Source organism: Chanodichthys erythropterus, chromosome 2 (assembly GCF_024489055.1).
Source record: "Chanodichthys erythropterus isolate Z2021 chromosome 2, ASM2448905v1, whole genome shotgun sequence".
NCBI classification, from domain to species: domain Eukaryota; kingdom Metazoa; phylum Chordata; class Actinopteri; order Cypriniformes; family Xenocyprididae; genus Chanodichthys; species Chanodichthys erythropterus.
Genome location: NC_090222.1, coordinates 15,959,588 through 15,974,285, shown reverse-complemented (window position 1 = coordinate 15,974,285; position 14,698 = coordinate 15,959,588). Strand labels below are relative to the sequence as shown.

The 14,698-nt window shown below is 40.4% G+C and overlaps 1 protein-coding gene across 1 annotated transcript in view; it reads right to left on the bottom strand.

The window, feature by feature from the left end:
* Nucleotides 1–14,698, bottom strand: part of LOC137029164 (uncharacterized) — a 178,636-nt gene that overhangs the window by 142,469 nt on the left and 21,469 nt on the right. Inside the window, exons 6-17 of the mRNA XM_067398702.1 lie at nucleotides 12,463–12,551; nucleotides 12,213–12,295; nucleotides 12,000–12,087; nucleotides 11,240–11,360; nucleotides 11,014–11,143; nucleotides 5,340–5,452; nucleotides 4,997–5,158; nucleotides 3,945–4,112; nucleotides 3,470–3,652; nucleotides 3,165–3,320; nucleotides 2,903–3,035; nucleotides 1,947–2,006 (exon numbers count right to left, since the gene is read on the bottom strand). Coding sequence (XP_067254803.1) covers nucleotides 1,947–2,006; nucleotides 2,903–3,035; nucleotides 3,165–3,320; nucleotides 3,470–3,652; nucleotides 3,945–4,112; nucleotides 4,997–5,158; nucleotides 5,340–5,452; nucleotides 11,014–11,143; nucleotides 11,240–11,360; nucleotides 12,000–12,087; nucleotides 12,213–12,295; nucleotides 12,463–12,551 — 1,486 coding nt within the window. The remainder of the gene's footprint in view (nucleotides 1–1,946; nucleotides 2,007–2,902; nucleotides 3,036–3,164; nucleotides 3,321–3,469; nucleotides 3,653–3,944; nucleotides 4,113–4,996; nucleotides 5,159–5,339; nucleotides 5,453–11,013; nucleotides 11,144–11,239; nucleotides 11,361–11,999; nucleotides 12,088–12,212; nucleotides 12,296–12,462; nucleotides 12,552–14,698) is intronic.

Sequence of the window (14,698 nt, the reverse complement as noted above, 5' to 3'; positions counted from 1 at the left end):
TCTGAGTGGCTCTGTATCCGGCTTGGGAGGATACAACATATGGCAGAGACAGCAGAGCAGACTCTGCCAAGGGAAGACACAGAGCTTCCTTTGAGAAGCTAACCATGGACATTACACATATGGGATCCACTCAGGGTCGCACATATGGGCACCCAGCCTAGAACTGGTTCTCAAGGATGCATCAGACATAGGCCTTGCGCCTGATGCTCTGCCACGTCCAGCTGCCGAAGTGTGATCAGAGGACTCTACAGGGTCTGCCTCATAGAGACTCTCTGGAGAATAAAGTGTATGTATTAGTGTAGCAAGCTGACACTTTGCCGGGGCCTCTCCATGTCTCTGACTGGTTGAGGTGAGAACACAGGATTAGACCGGCTCAACACAAAGGCTATAGAATCTAGCGAACGTGTTAGGTGTAACCCAGCCCACAGCTCTACAATATCTGTGCCAGCACCCAGGAGGATGCAACACTTAGAGCAGAGGATGCAACACTTAGAGCAGAGTAAGCTCACAGCCAAAGTGATGGTGTTAAGTACCTCTTGGGGTAAGTTGCCTTGAACCTCCGTATCCCATCCAGGGGCCAGACATGGAGTTTCCAGAGGTCTGTCCACGGGTGCCACAGGGCGGGTGAGTTGCGACATGCGACGGGAGCATAGACCACCCTGATGGTTAATGTACGCAATGGCCGCAGTGTTGTCCATGTGGACCAGCACGTGTTTGCCCAGTAGGCGCTTTTTAGGTGGCTCAGCATCTGCCATATGCCCCAGGAGCCTCTGAAAGAATTTCAGTGGGACCACCGTCCTGCTTTTTTCTAGCCGAGGGGCTGTGCTGTGACTTTGATCACGGTTAGTCAACATGCACAGCTCAACCCTCATGCAAGAACTACCCTCATGCATTTAAGAGTGCCACGGCCTCAGAAGCAGGTGAACTGTTTTTCACAGCCACCCCACCAGCGAGGGTAGTGAGAGAGGGGAAAACTTCTATGCAGATTTTGGCCCCATTAGCGTTCCATATTTTGGCACCAATATAGCTCCATACTGCTAAGTTTTCCATGCACATCAGGGAATGACCCGCGGAAGCATGGCTGTCCATCAGAGTTTTGCCTCACGGATTAGTTCTTACTGATCCCCTTGGTCTCCCAGAGTGTCGAGCAGACTGTGCGGCTGTGCTTTTACACACAATCGGTGGCTGGCCAACAGCAGAGGGGACTCAAGCTTTCTAGAGAAAGAAGAGTCGACTGGTGTGCTGATGTGGTTATTTTTTCATGCGAAAACATAAACCACCCACAAAAACTGTCTCAGCATGCGTATGCCTAGGCATGTGAGACAGTGATCGTGTCAATGAGGACAGGAAACAACCGCTTCCCGAAACACACGGGTTAAATGTCATCTTTAAAAAGATGCAAGCTCAGACTTGTGCTTTACTAGGGAAAAAACGCTCTCTTTTAGTGCTGAAGCACACAGGGGAACCGGCTAATGCGATACTGACAGGGAAAAGGTGCAGCCTGTTCAGTGTGTTCATTCACAGCTGAATGATCAGCAGCTCATTGAAGGCGCTCACTCTCTGTAGCTGTGAATACAGCTGTTTGTTTAAAATCAGCCAAAGAATGGCCACCGCTTAAGTGCTGTCTCGCCAACACACAGAAAGATATTGTCTCCTGAAGAATTGGCTCGAAAAATACACAATTCTGTAGATTGCAGAGCATTCAAAGAAACGAACAGCTCGGCTCAGAAGTGAAAGGCTGATATGCGCTTGCACCTGCTAGTCCTTTATACCCGCGCTGCGAGGCAGAGCAGCTGAATGCAATAATATAAATATAAAAATAAAAGCAAATTTAAAATATTAGGATTATAATAATATATAAATAAAAATAAAATAAAATAAAATAACATTGACTCTTTGAAAATTGATTCAAAAGGTAAACAAATATTAAACTGGCAATACTATACCTTTTTTAGCCATTTCTATAGAGTGTTTGTTGCACCTAAAGCCAGACTCACAGCTGAAACCTAGAAGTACAATGCATTGGAAATATTATTTGCATATTTAAACAATTCTTTCATGTAAAGGCAAAAGCAAATTACCAGTCCGGTTCTTTCTACAGTAAACATATTCCCTTTAAGAGAGAGATGCGCTCGCGCCATGGCGGATTGCTATTTACATGGCGGAATATGTTGGCGGAAAAGCTAAACGCTTTTCAAGCGAAGAAACCGATCTGCTCGTGCGCGAAGTTAAAGCGGGCTTGCAAATGCAGGCTTTCAAATAGCTCAGCGCGATGAGTCAGTTAATATATATGTGTGTGTATTGGCACGATTGTTCAATTAATTAGCCAATTTCGTTCATCATTATTAGTAATAGGCTGAATTGAAAATAGGTAGCCTAATTCTAATACACGCAATGACTATTCATCATTACATTTTTATATTTATGTAGCCTACACAATAATATTCTTTTACACTGTAATCCTTTTGTTTTTAATATTTGGCATGTTTGTGTGATGCGCATCCCTGTGTGTAATAAGCAAAGTCAACGTGCACTGTGGACGCGCAGTTTCTACCAACGCGCTCTAACAAAAAAATATTGCGCCATTGACTTTAGACTATAGACCAGGTTTGAGTTGGTCTATGGTGCAGTTTATTTTCAGCTCCCTAAAATAGCAATGCGCTGGCAATGCACCTGAACACACCTCTTTTTTAGACCAGCACGCCCATGGGCGCACTAACTGGCGCAAATGCATTTACTAATTTAAGGACGTGACGCTGACGCAAACTAGCAAACACACTTGCGCTGCGCCTTGGGTCGCATTGCGCCGGGTGTATTATAGGGCCCCATAACACAGAAAATTTACGTTTGGTTTTAATTTCTCATGTACTGAAATAGAGAAGAGTTTGGCATCATTTGGCACCTTTTCTCATCATTGAACGGATTGTGTTTGAGTGTGAGATGAAGGCCAGACCAGCGTCATTAAAAACAGCAGCCGCGTTCTCTCCACCTCCATACGAACACCCCAGATCATAAGACTGCATGGACCTGAACACCTTCACAAAGGAAAAATGAAAAACATTAAAAGAACAAGAATTCAAGAACAAATTTGAACTAATTTTATATGTATATCTGTATATCTAATTTTCAGAAACCAATAAGTACTACTAGACAGTACAGCACACCTGTTTTGGAGTGAGTTTGTTTCGAGACCCCAGGCCATAAATGGCTTTGTCCACAACTAGTAAGGCCACTTTTGCATTCTGTGTTCCTACATCAATGTCAAGCTCAGCTGAATCTTCTGGTTCATAATTATGATTGCCATTCAGATTTATCTCAAGCTAAACAGGAGATGGTACAGCAGAACTGTAAACATTTGCCAAGATTTTTACTGTACTGTATAATTTTGACATAACATTACTAAAATACTGTAACTTATTAAAAATAATAATAATTTTTGATTCTGATTTTGAGACTGATTAGAGTTTACCTTTCCCTCACACCAACCCTCTACATCTACCCACACTGAATCTGCAATAATGTCAACATCTGTGTAGTAAAAGGCAATCACTCTGAAGGATGGGATCATCTCTGGGCTGATTTGGATCGATATTTTTACAGCAGAACCTGATGCAACAGAGCTTGCTGTTCTCAGCATGCCTTTGCTGACAATCTGAAAAGATGCACACATTTCTCAAGAGTTCTCAAGTTAAAACATTAAATCTTCATGAACAAATCCTAATGAGTGCAGTAAAAATATCTAAACATGCATACTGTAAATCAAGAGAAATGTGCTAAAGAAGCACAACATATGTGAAATATTAAAATATAGTTTTCTGTGAATATATTTTAAATATTTTTATCTCAACCCAATGGTATTCTAGTTTAAAGCATAACTTTAACAAAACAAAACCATTAGACATTTCACCACATGTAATTGAAGGACATTTTAATACATTACTTACCATATAATATATTTGCCCATCTACTGGATTGCCATTGACATAAAATGTAACATCTAGAGACTCTTCTGGTGACAGAACTTTATTAGTCACACTTAGATACAGGAAGCTGTTCTTTGTAGATTTCACTGGGCGCACTTCTTTTGTTGACTTGAAACCATCAACTGTTGCCTGTTGAAATTTATCAGTCAAAAATATACAGCTTAAAGGAACTGAAAGTATAAAAAAAAAAGAGAAAAAGGTCTGTTTCACACCACCCACACTATCACTGTATGCTGTAAATAAATGCACTGGGTCTCATTCACTATAACTGGGTGGATTATTTGTATTAACTTCTCACTGACATAATTTGGAATATTATTTGAGCAAGTGTCTCTCTTTCAGCTTCCTCCCTTTTTTTGTCTGGGGTCTCCACAATAATCTGCACAGCCGATTTGGTTGAATATGCCCTTCCTGCATTATCCCCTGTACTGAGAGTGCACTACTTTGTGCAATTCCAGCACTGAGAGTCTGGAACATACTCACACACTAACTCACTATGTATGACAAATTTACTTTTTCTAATTCACCTTTACTGCATGTCTTTGGATTGTGGGGGAAACAATTTAATTTAATTGCTTGAGCCCTAATTCACACACACACACACACACACACGCAAACACACAGGTTTGTTTTGCTATCTTTTTGAGGATATTCCTTAGCCGTAAGGATTTTTATCCTGTACAAACTGTACATTCTATCCCCCTACACTACTCCTACTCCTAAACCTACCCATCACAGAAATCATTCTGCATTTTTAATTTTTTTTAATAAAACATTGTTTAGTATGATTTTAAAGCTATTTTAAATATAAGTGTCCTCTTGTTTCATGTTTACATTGTAATACCAGTGGAATACCCATGTCAATATACAAATTTGTGTCCTCATAAATCACAAAAACGCAGTTGTTCCTACATGTTTTCATCAAAAGTTAGTGAATGAGACCCACTGCTTTTGCCAGCAGTATGGAACACACCTTACATGTATTAAAAGTTTTATTCTTTGGATGTTTTAACCTGCACTGAAATGGAAGGTGGTGTTCCTTCCAAATTGAAATTTTGAAATGCGATCCCTTCTTTATTAGTTATAATATTTCGGGACTTTTCTTTGGTGCTTGAGACATCCAACTTCACTTGAACGCCTTCAGCTGGGGAACCATTTGGGTAACGAACCGTGACCTAATCACAAACATAAAACATTGTTACCCTATCACAAAATCATCAGCAAAATGTTATCATTAAAGTGTGAAAGCTACCATTATGAATTACTGCAAGCGTAATCATCTATGACTGACAGTATCATTATGATGCATTGTATTGTGAATAAAAGTTTGTTTATATCAAATGGTGTTATATTTACCACGGCTTGAAAGAGAAATGTAGGTGTGTAGAATGATCTCGTCCGAGACAGATCCACATTGTATGGCCTCAAAACAATGGGAACGAAAGCTGCCGATTCCTGTACCTCACCACCTTATGAGAGGTGCACAGTCAATTTAGCTCAAGAACTGACTGTTTTTAACTTATCATCTAAGAAATTTTGTGTATTTTATCAATTTCCAGCACTTTAGGCATCTTACAGTAATATTAGCCTACAAAGCGCATGCAGACGAATGACATTTGTCTGTTTAATCAAAAGTCTGTTCAATTAATCTTGCTTTTTTTGGGGGTCCAGATTTACTAAACAGGGCTAATTGCCATGAAATTGCAATCCCATAAAAGCAATTATGGGAGTGGAATGTTTTGTGAAGGATCTACTGACAATTTGAAAATAACATTGATGCAGCTGTGTCAAGAGCAAAATAGGTTTAGGCATGCTTTTCAATTATAAATAATGGTGCAAATACCAGCATATAACGCAAACCTTATTAAATCACATTGCATGATGAAATGAATACTCTCCTCCCATAAATTATGCGTATGAAAGGGAAACTCCTACAAACGCATGCAGTAAGGTCAGCCACAAAAATAACTGCCCTTACGAAAAAGTATACTTCAAGTTAATTTTATTAAGTATACTAGTAATGTTCAAGTATATTTTAACTATACTTTATGTAGTAAGTATACTAATACCAATGTACTAGTAGTAAACTTTTAAGTAAACTATTTCAATAATGTTTGGGTCTAAATTGGCCCAATTATTAATATATAAAATTATATGTTTAAGTGTTCTATAAATGTAACAGTAATAAACTTCAAAGTGCACAACTATGTTTCTCATTTGTGCTGCATCTGAACTACACGCAAACTTAAAAGTATACTAATAGTTTACTATTTTAATTCTTGTAGCACATTTTTAGCGGATGAAAGTACACTCTGAAGTATCTCAGAAAACGTCTCAGGTTACGCATGTCACCATGGTTCCCTGAGAGGGGAACGATACTCTGCGTTGCCATGGCAACGCTTTGGGGAATCCCTTCAGCATAAGCGCTCCTGAAGACGTGTACAACTAGTCAAATTGTGATTGATGCAATGTCATCCTGTGACGAATGCCGGTTGAACACAGAAGCTATAAAAGAGCCATCAAATACAGCTGTTTCAGCTAGGGGACGCAGCATCTCGTTCCTTGAGGATCTACCAGTTACGCCTGGCTCTCAATTGCTTAAGTCCTAGTTTGTGCCATTTCTGCATCCCATCAGGACAGGCATTCTGTCAGTATGGAGACATGGATATTCGTTCCCCAAAGTGTTGCCATGGCGACGCAGCGTCTCGTTCCCTCGAAAGGGAATGTCTCAGGTTACGCATTTAACCATGGTTCCCTGAGAGGGGAACGAGATGCTGCGTCCCCTTGCCATGCTTCATGCATACCTGTCAGCCACTTGCTTCAGATCAGTAGCTGAAACAGCTGTGTTTGATGGCTCTTTTATAGCTTCTGCATTCAGCCGGCATAGGTCACAGGATGACATTGCATCAATCACGATTGGACTAGTTGTACATGTCTTCAGGAGCGCTTATGCTGAAGGGATTCCCCAAAGCATTGCCATGGCGACGCAGAGTATCGTTCCCCTCTCAGGAGAAAATCAGGTTATGCATCATGGTTAGATGCGTAACCTGAGACACTGCGTTGCCATGGCAACGCTTTGGGGAACGAATATCCATGTCTCCATACTGACAGAATGCCTGTCCTGATGGGAAGCAGAAATGGCACAAACTAGGACTTAAGCAATTGAGAGCCAGGCGTGACCGGTAGATCCAAACTGTAGAACCTAATGAAGTTGTGTGGGGAAGACCAACCCGCCACATCACAAATGTCTTGGGGGGAGGCCCTCTACCATAGTGCACAGGACAATGCCACACTTTGAGTGGAATGGGCCCTAAGAGGCAGAGGTGAAGGCAACCCGCACACCTCATATGTCTTGGATATGGCCTCTACAATCCACCCACTGATGCTTGGTTTAGAAGCTGGGCAACCCTTCTTTGGGGGCCTGAAGCATACAAATAATCTGATTTTCTCCAATGAGAAGTCTTTCTGACAAAACACTGGAGGGCTCTGACTGGACAGAGCAACTGCAGCCTCTCGTGTTCAGCCGATGTTGAAGGAGGATGGAAGGCCTGGAGGACTGTGGACCTCGCCACATTAGTGGGTACCTTAGGTACGTAACCCGGCCTAGGGTGCAGGATAGCTTTGACACTACCAGGGGCAAACTCCAAACAAGATGGAGGCACAGACAGAGAGCTTGTAAGTCCCCAACTTTTTTGAGGGACGTTATAACCAACAAAAAATGCCAACTCAAGTGTGACAAATTTGTCAGATGCTGTGTCCAATGGCTCGAAGGGTGCTAAGGATAACCCTTCTAGAATGACAGTCAGATCCCAGGAGGGAATTCTGACTTGAGCCGTAGGACTCATCCTCAAAGCTCCACAGAGGAAACGAGTAATTAGATTGTGTCTCCCTAGGGATGTACCAACTAAAGGTGTGTGGAAGGACGGTGTGTGGAAGGCAGATATAGCCGCCACATACACCTTCAGAGTAAGACCAGCCACATACACCTTCAGAGTAAGACCAGCCAGAAAGTGGTCCTGGAGGAATTCCAGCACTGAAGCCACCAGGCAGTTAACTGGGTCGAGTTGACTCCTCCTAGACCATGTAGAAAATATTCTCCACTTGAGAGTATACAATTTCCTTGTGGAGGGAGCTCTAGAGTTAAGTATGGTCTCTACCACCTCAGCAGAGAGACCCGAATTTATGAGCTGGTCCCCCTCAGGGAGCAGACCCAGAGTTTCCACATCTCCGGATAGAAATATTGAGCCCTCAGCATGAGTCAGGAGATCTCTCCTGACCGGAATCTCCCATGGGAGACAGTCGATGTGAGCAATTATGTCCGAAAACCACACTCGGGCCGGCCAGCATGGGGCTACCAGCAGCAGCCTGACCCCATCCTACCAAACTCTCTCTAGAACTTCTGGGTGCAGAGCGATCGGGGGAAATGCGTACAGCCGCAGCCTCGACCACAGCTGTGCCATAGCATGGGGCTGGATGAACAAGGGAGAACCACAGAGGACAGTGCGAGTTCTCTTGGCTTGCGTAGAGATCCACCTGTGCTGTCCAATCTTTCTCCAAATAAGCTGCACCATCTCAGGGTGCAGTCTCCATTCCCCGTGCCTCAGCCCCTGCCTCGACAGGATGTCTGCTCCAACATTCAGATGTCCCTGGATATACATTGCCCTCAGAGAGAGCAATTTTCCCTGAGACCAAAGGAGGATCTCATGCGCCAGCTTGCACAAGGCACATGACCTCAGACCTAAGGCCGTATTGTCTGTTCTGACTAGGACATGGTTGCCCATGAGGTCTGAGAGAAAATGCCGCAAGGCTAGCCAAACTGCTAACATCTCCAGGCAATTTATGTGCCAGGAAAGATGCTATTTGCTCCACAGACCTTGGGTAGAGCAGCCTTCCATGACTGCCCCTCACCCCGTGTTGGATGTGTCTGTCGAAACTATATTGCGATGACAGGGCGCCCCCAACACAGGGCTCTGAAACAGAAACAAGTGTTTCTTCTATATGACCAAGGAATGAAGGCATCTGCGCGTTACCTTGATTGTACGAAATGGGTTGCCCCTCAGGTTATTTCTGTCAGCCTTTTTTTAGGCTTAAAAGAACCCTAGATTCTATCCTTTTTCATGTAAAAAAAAAAAAAAAAAAAAAAAAAAGGAATATTAGGACTCTTTGGTCTTTGAGGTGCAGGAAGATGAGATGGGTCTATATTTTATGTTTTTAAAATGAGACCTTGTTTTCCTGTATAGTTTTTCTGAGCATGTAATTAACCAGGAGGCTGGTCCATCTTGAGCTAAGGCTCTGAGATAGGGCCAGAGGTCCAGTATGGCCGCATGGGCGCCTCCTCCTTTCGGAGCAAGGCGCAGAGACGGCTGGACTCGAGGAGGAAGAGGCAGGTTTTGGAGGAGGTGATCGATCACATACACCAGTAGCATCTGTAATCGATTACCTCTCGTTGCGAGGGCGACTTTGCATTTGCCCTCGCCCCTTCTTCCTCCGACTCCTGAGTTTTTGGTTTCATTTTACATGCTCAGGTGCTTCTTTAACAGTCAGGCTGACAGCTGGGCCTTTGATAATATTTTTCTAAGGCCGCCTTCTGGCTTGATAGTGAAAAGTGCTTTTAAGCTTAAAAGACCTTTTGATTTCATCCTTCTTAATGCAAGAAAATAAGGAGGAGAAATCTTCATTCTATGAGCAGCAGGAAGGTAAGCTGGGTCTATATTCTTATGTTTATAAAAAGTGTAGACCTTGTGTTCACTATATAGCTTTCCTGAGCATGTAGTCTGTAAAGTTAGAAGGGGTTCTTTTGGGCAAAATAACTGAATCATTAGGTTGGCTAGATTTCACATGCAGGCTGCATTATGGCCACTAATTTGTAGCCTCCTATGTTAGAATAGCTTCTCAGCTAATACTGTTAGTTTGGTTTGAGTTAGCACTCGTCACTTCAGTTATTTGTGTGCAGGACGGCTTTAATCGTCCGCCTGGCACTATTAGCTTGTAGTGCTTTATTTTCTACTCATATCTGAGAGGATTTTAAGTGAAGCCCAGGCTTTGCTTGCCCCAGTAGGACATAGCTAGTGGCTAGGCTAGAGCTAGGTTAGGTGTTTGTCTATTACATCACCCTTATTATTACTATCCCTTGTAAGGTTGTATAGTTCCTAGTTCTGGCCTCCTCCTGTGGGAGTTGCTAGGCTGTATGCCCATTCCCCCCTCCTTTATTATGTAGGTGTTATGGCTGACTTTAACAGCTAAGGTTATAGCTTGTCATAGCTTGCCTGGTGCTGTATCTCAGGCGGTAGGCCCTTATCTTTGCGTAAATAAGTTATGCAGTGTATGCTAGGCCCCACTTTCTAGAACCTTTATCATGCTATATCATGTTTCCCTGGACCCCTTGGATTTGCATTCAAGCTTGAGCTGCGGTGCTAGTTTTTTAGCTTCCGTTCTCTAGGGTTCTCTAGGGTAGCCATCTTTGGCATGCACCCTCCTCGAGCATGGCGGTGTGGGTATATCGTTCCCCAAAGCGCTAAACGCAGAGTTGAGTTCCCTTTCGAAACGGAACGTCTCAGGTTACATATGTAACCATGGTTCCCTGAGAACAGGGAACGAGACTCTGCGTTGCCATGCCATGCCTAGGGCTGCCTGCTGAACAGTCCCTCAAGACGATAAGATACTGACTGATTCTCTAGGCGCTCTTTATATACTTCCGGGTCGCGCCATATTACGTCACAGGCTGTCGCCAGCCAATAGAGATTGGAGTTGTTGGATGGTTGGCTTTCAGACATCGGGTCACATGTGACATTCCCCAAAGTGGTAAACGGTAATTAAAATTTTAATTCAGAAGTGAACTAATCATTTAATAAAATTCTTTTTTCGTAAGGGTGTGCATGCCTTTTCATTGCGTGTCTTTAGTAAATCCTGACAGTAGTTTTTTAATGCCAAAAGAAGGTTTGTGCTGGCACAAGCTTTTAGTAAATCTGGGCCTTAGTCTTAAAGTTCAATTAACTTTGAATAAAACATGTCTTGTTTCATGATTGATTACTTAAAATATCTGTGACTGTGACAGCAATGTAGAATCGGGCCTGAGTCGCTGCCAATTTTTCTAATGTTGAATGAAGTTTTTGCTTGATTTCTGAAATTTTAACTATAATCTCAGCATGGCCTCCTTTCACCTAAAAAGGCAAAAACACCATAAAAGAATATTAAAGAGTAATCTATGAGTATACTTACTCATCTTGGTGATTGAATGGATGATTGTGTCTACTCACAGATCCAGTTTTCTTTAGTCCCTTGATGAATTTGATTTCTCTAGGATTGTTCTCTGACTCGTCTTTATCCACCCCAAACCGACAGTTGAAAGCACCATCAATTACCTTGCCATATGTGTGTCTTCCAAACGATTAAGAAGAAAACATTTTTAATCTCCTGTCAAATTTAGTAATTTCACATTGATACCATTAAAGGGTTAGTTCACACAAAAATTTAATTTGTCTGTCATTAATTTTAGATTAGGTTCTGTCATTAATTACTAACCCTCATGTCATTCCACACCTGTAAGACCTTTTGTTCATCTTTGAAATACAAATTAAGATATTTTTAATGAAATCCCTGATGATCCCTGACTTGTCTATAGACAGCAATATAATCACCACTTTCAAAGTCCAGAAAGGTTTAAAGACATTGTTAAAAAAGTCGACGTGACTGCAGTGGTTCAACCTTAATTTTATGAAGCCACAAGAATACATTATTTACATTCAGTGCTTCCAGATTCTGCTTCAGAGCTCGGGTTCAGTATTAGCAGAGGCGGTTCACATGAGCAGCACGAAGCATTCATGTGATGCTGATGCAGTAACCGCCAATAATGAGTCGCCGTTCTGACATAGAACCTGGAAGTGCTGAACGTAATATGAGAATGACAAAAATCTCAAAATTCAGGTTTGGCATAAGGATGCATAAATAATGACAGAATTCTTCTTTTGGGGTAAACTATCTCTTGAAGAGTGTTATTTGATCTGAATGTGAACTTACGAGGCTTGAATGGTGAATGTGAATGCCTCCGCATTCACAAGCAGAAAGGCTTTCTCTGCCTGAACAGTAACCTCAAAGCTGGGAGGAACTGACAAAAAATGCATTGAATTTGAGTTAGATGCAATATAATATATGAGAATAAACATATTTGTATAGATATTGATAAGAGTTGGAAAATATGTGAATTTCCATATCTAGTTTAATTTTATTTACCACATTTCTGGACTTTAAATTCACGCACGGCAGGATTTTTCTCGTCACCTTTGTAATGTGCTGTTATCTTCCATACACCAGGTCTGGAGAGATTGAATTAAAAGTCTTATAAGAGCTGATATAAAAACAGCAGCTTCAAAATGGTGCCATCTTAAAAGACTGAACAGCATGCTAATATTTACTTCCATAAGCATCAGAGATTTTATTCTACAAGATTTTTGACTAAGATGGAAAATGAGATTGACTGTACTTTGAAATATCAGGGATGTGGTAGCTCTTTGACAGAATGCCATCTACAACTTTGGTTGTTGATTTCTTGACCTTCTTCCCAGCAGCATTCTGAGGATATAAAGATCAGTTAGGGAGCCCTTACAAAATGTAAGTATTCAAAATAAGTTAATTTTATTGATTATACTTCAGAAAAGTTCAAGTATATTTTCAAGTACTGTTTTTTAAGTAGTGTACTATTTCAATACTACTTGGGACTAAAGTGGCCATCTTCTTAGTGTATAAAATATATAATGTATATGTATATACATTATATATTTTATATAAATGTTTATATTTTATATTAATATACAAGTATACTTTTAAATATACTAGTGTAACAGTAGTAAACTTTTAGTACACAATTACACAAAAAAATTACAAACAATATCAATAATAAAATTATCTGTAAATTAACAACTTGACTATTATTTTAAGGATTATTTTATTAATGACAAATTACAGTAATTCTCGTTTTTTATACAAATAAATTACTGTATCATTTTTATAGTTTTTTTTTTCTGTTTTCTTATATTACATACAAATTCATGTAAAATTACATGAATAATCATAATCTGTAATTAAACATGTAGCTCAATACTCTATATGAAAAGTTGATATCCAAACTAACAATTTAACATTCTTCTTTGTAATTTTAAAGTAAATCTTATTGGTTTTATATCTAGCTGTATTTTTAAACTCTGTAATTCTGGATACAAAGCAAATACAGCAAATTAAATATCAAACAATGCATAGTCTGTTTTTTAAGTGTACAAAGCTGCTCTTGCTCTCCAGGTTTAAACTTTTAGGCCTTTGTCAACACACCATTTGATCTAAATTGTGAATAGAGATGAGAAAAGCACACATATTATTTACAAGCTCAAACTCCCTAAAAACCACCCATCAACTTTCACAAACACATTCATGGCATACTGCCATTCTAAAGTATTGGTTAATAAGTTATCTGATCAGAATGTGCATTTGTTATTTGGAGTATGTGAGAGAAACCCTATACTGAGACATTTGAAACTAGAAAAAGCAGACCATAGAGAAAATGGTCAGAAAGAACTGAATGCTTCCCAGCATGCAATGTGTGGAAAACACATTCAATGGAAAATTTATAATCCTCAATTTTTCAGATGTGCATGTCTGTATTAAGGAAACACTTTGCTGTGAGGTGACAATATTAATCACTGCCTATTGAATATTAATCATGCTGCTGCAAGCATACAGTGTTGAAATGAATACCAATACATTTGTACATTCATTATCAAAGTTCTCGATTATTGTTGTATTAGTTAGAAAGCATTTCAACATTTTCAGTTTACATGATCCCATACCACAAATAACACAGTGTAATAACCCTGGACCAAGGACCAAAGTTGTTTAGCACTGTAATGTAAAGGGGCAAATATCCTACAGCAAATGTCATAGTTGTGCACAGCTGCATTTAGGCATAAGGTTCTAAAGCAGGGATTTTTTAAAGGTGCCACAGAATTGAAAATTTAATTTACCTCGGCATAGTTAAATAACAAGAGTTCAGTACATGGAAATGACATACAGTGAGTCTCAAACACCATTGTTTTCTCCTTCTTATGTGAATCTCCTTTGTTTAAAAGACCTCAGAAGAACAGGCGAATCTCAACATAACACCAACTGTATAACAGTCAGGATCATTAATATGTACGCCCCCAAATTTTGTATATGCCAGCCCATGTTCAAGGCAATAGACAAGGGCACCCAGTATTAACGTCTGGATCTGTGCACAGCTGAATCATCAGACTTTATGCAGGTAAGCAAGCAAGGACAACAGCGAAAAATGGCAGATGGAGCAATAATAACTGACATGATAAATGATATTTTTAGTGATATTTGTAAATTGTCTTTGTAAAGCAAAGCATGTTGCTTGTTGTTAGCATGTTGCTAATGTACTGTTAAATGTGGTTAAAGTTACCATTGTTTCTTACTGTATTCACAGAGACAAGAGCAGTCGTTATTTTCATTATTAAGCACTTTGTCTGTATAATTTATAAACAACTTCATTCTTTATAAATCTCTCCAACAGTGTGTAATTTTAGCTTTAGCCCATTAGCCATGGAGCACAGCCTCAAACTCATTCAGAATCAAATGTAAACATCCAAATAAATACCATACTTACATAATCGGTTATGCTGCATGACGGACACTTTGTATCCATTTTGAGGGTTATATTAGCTGTG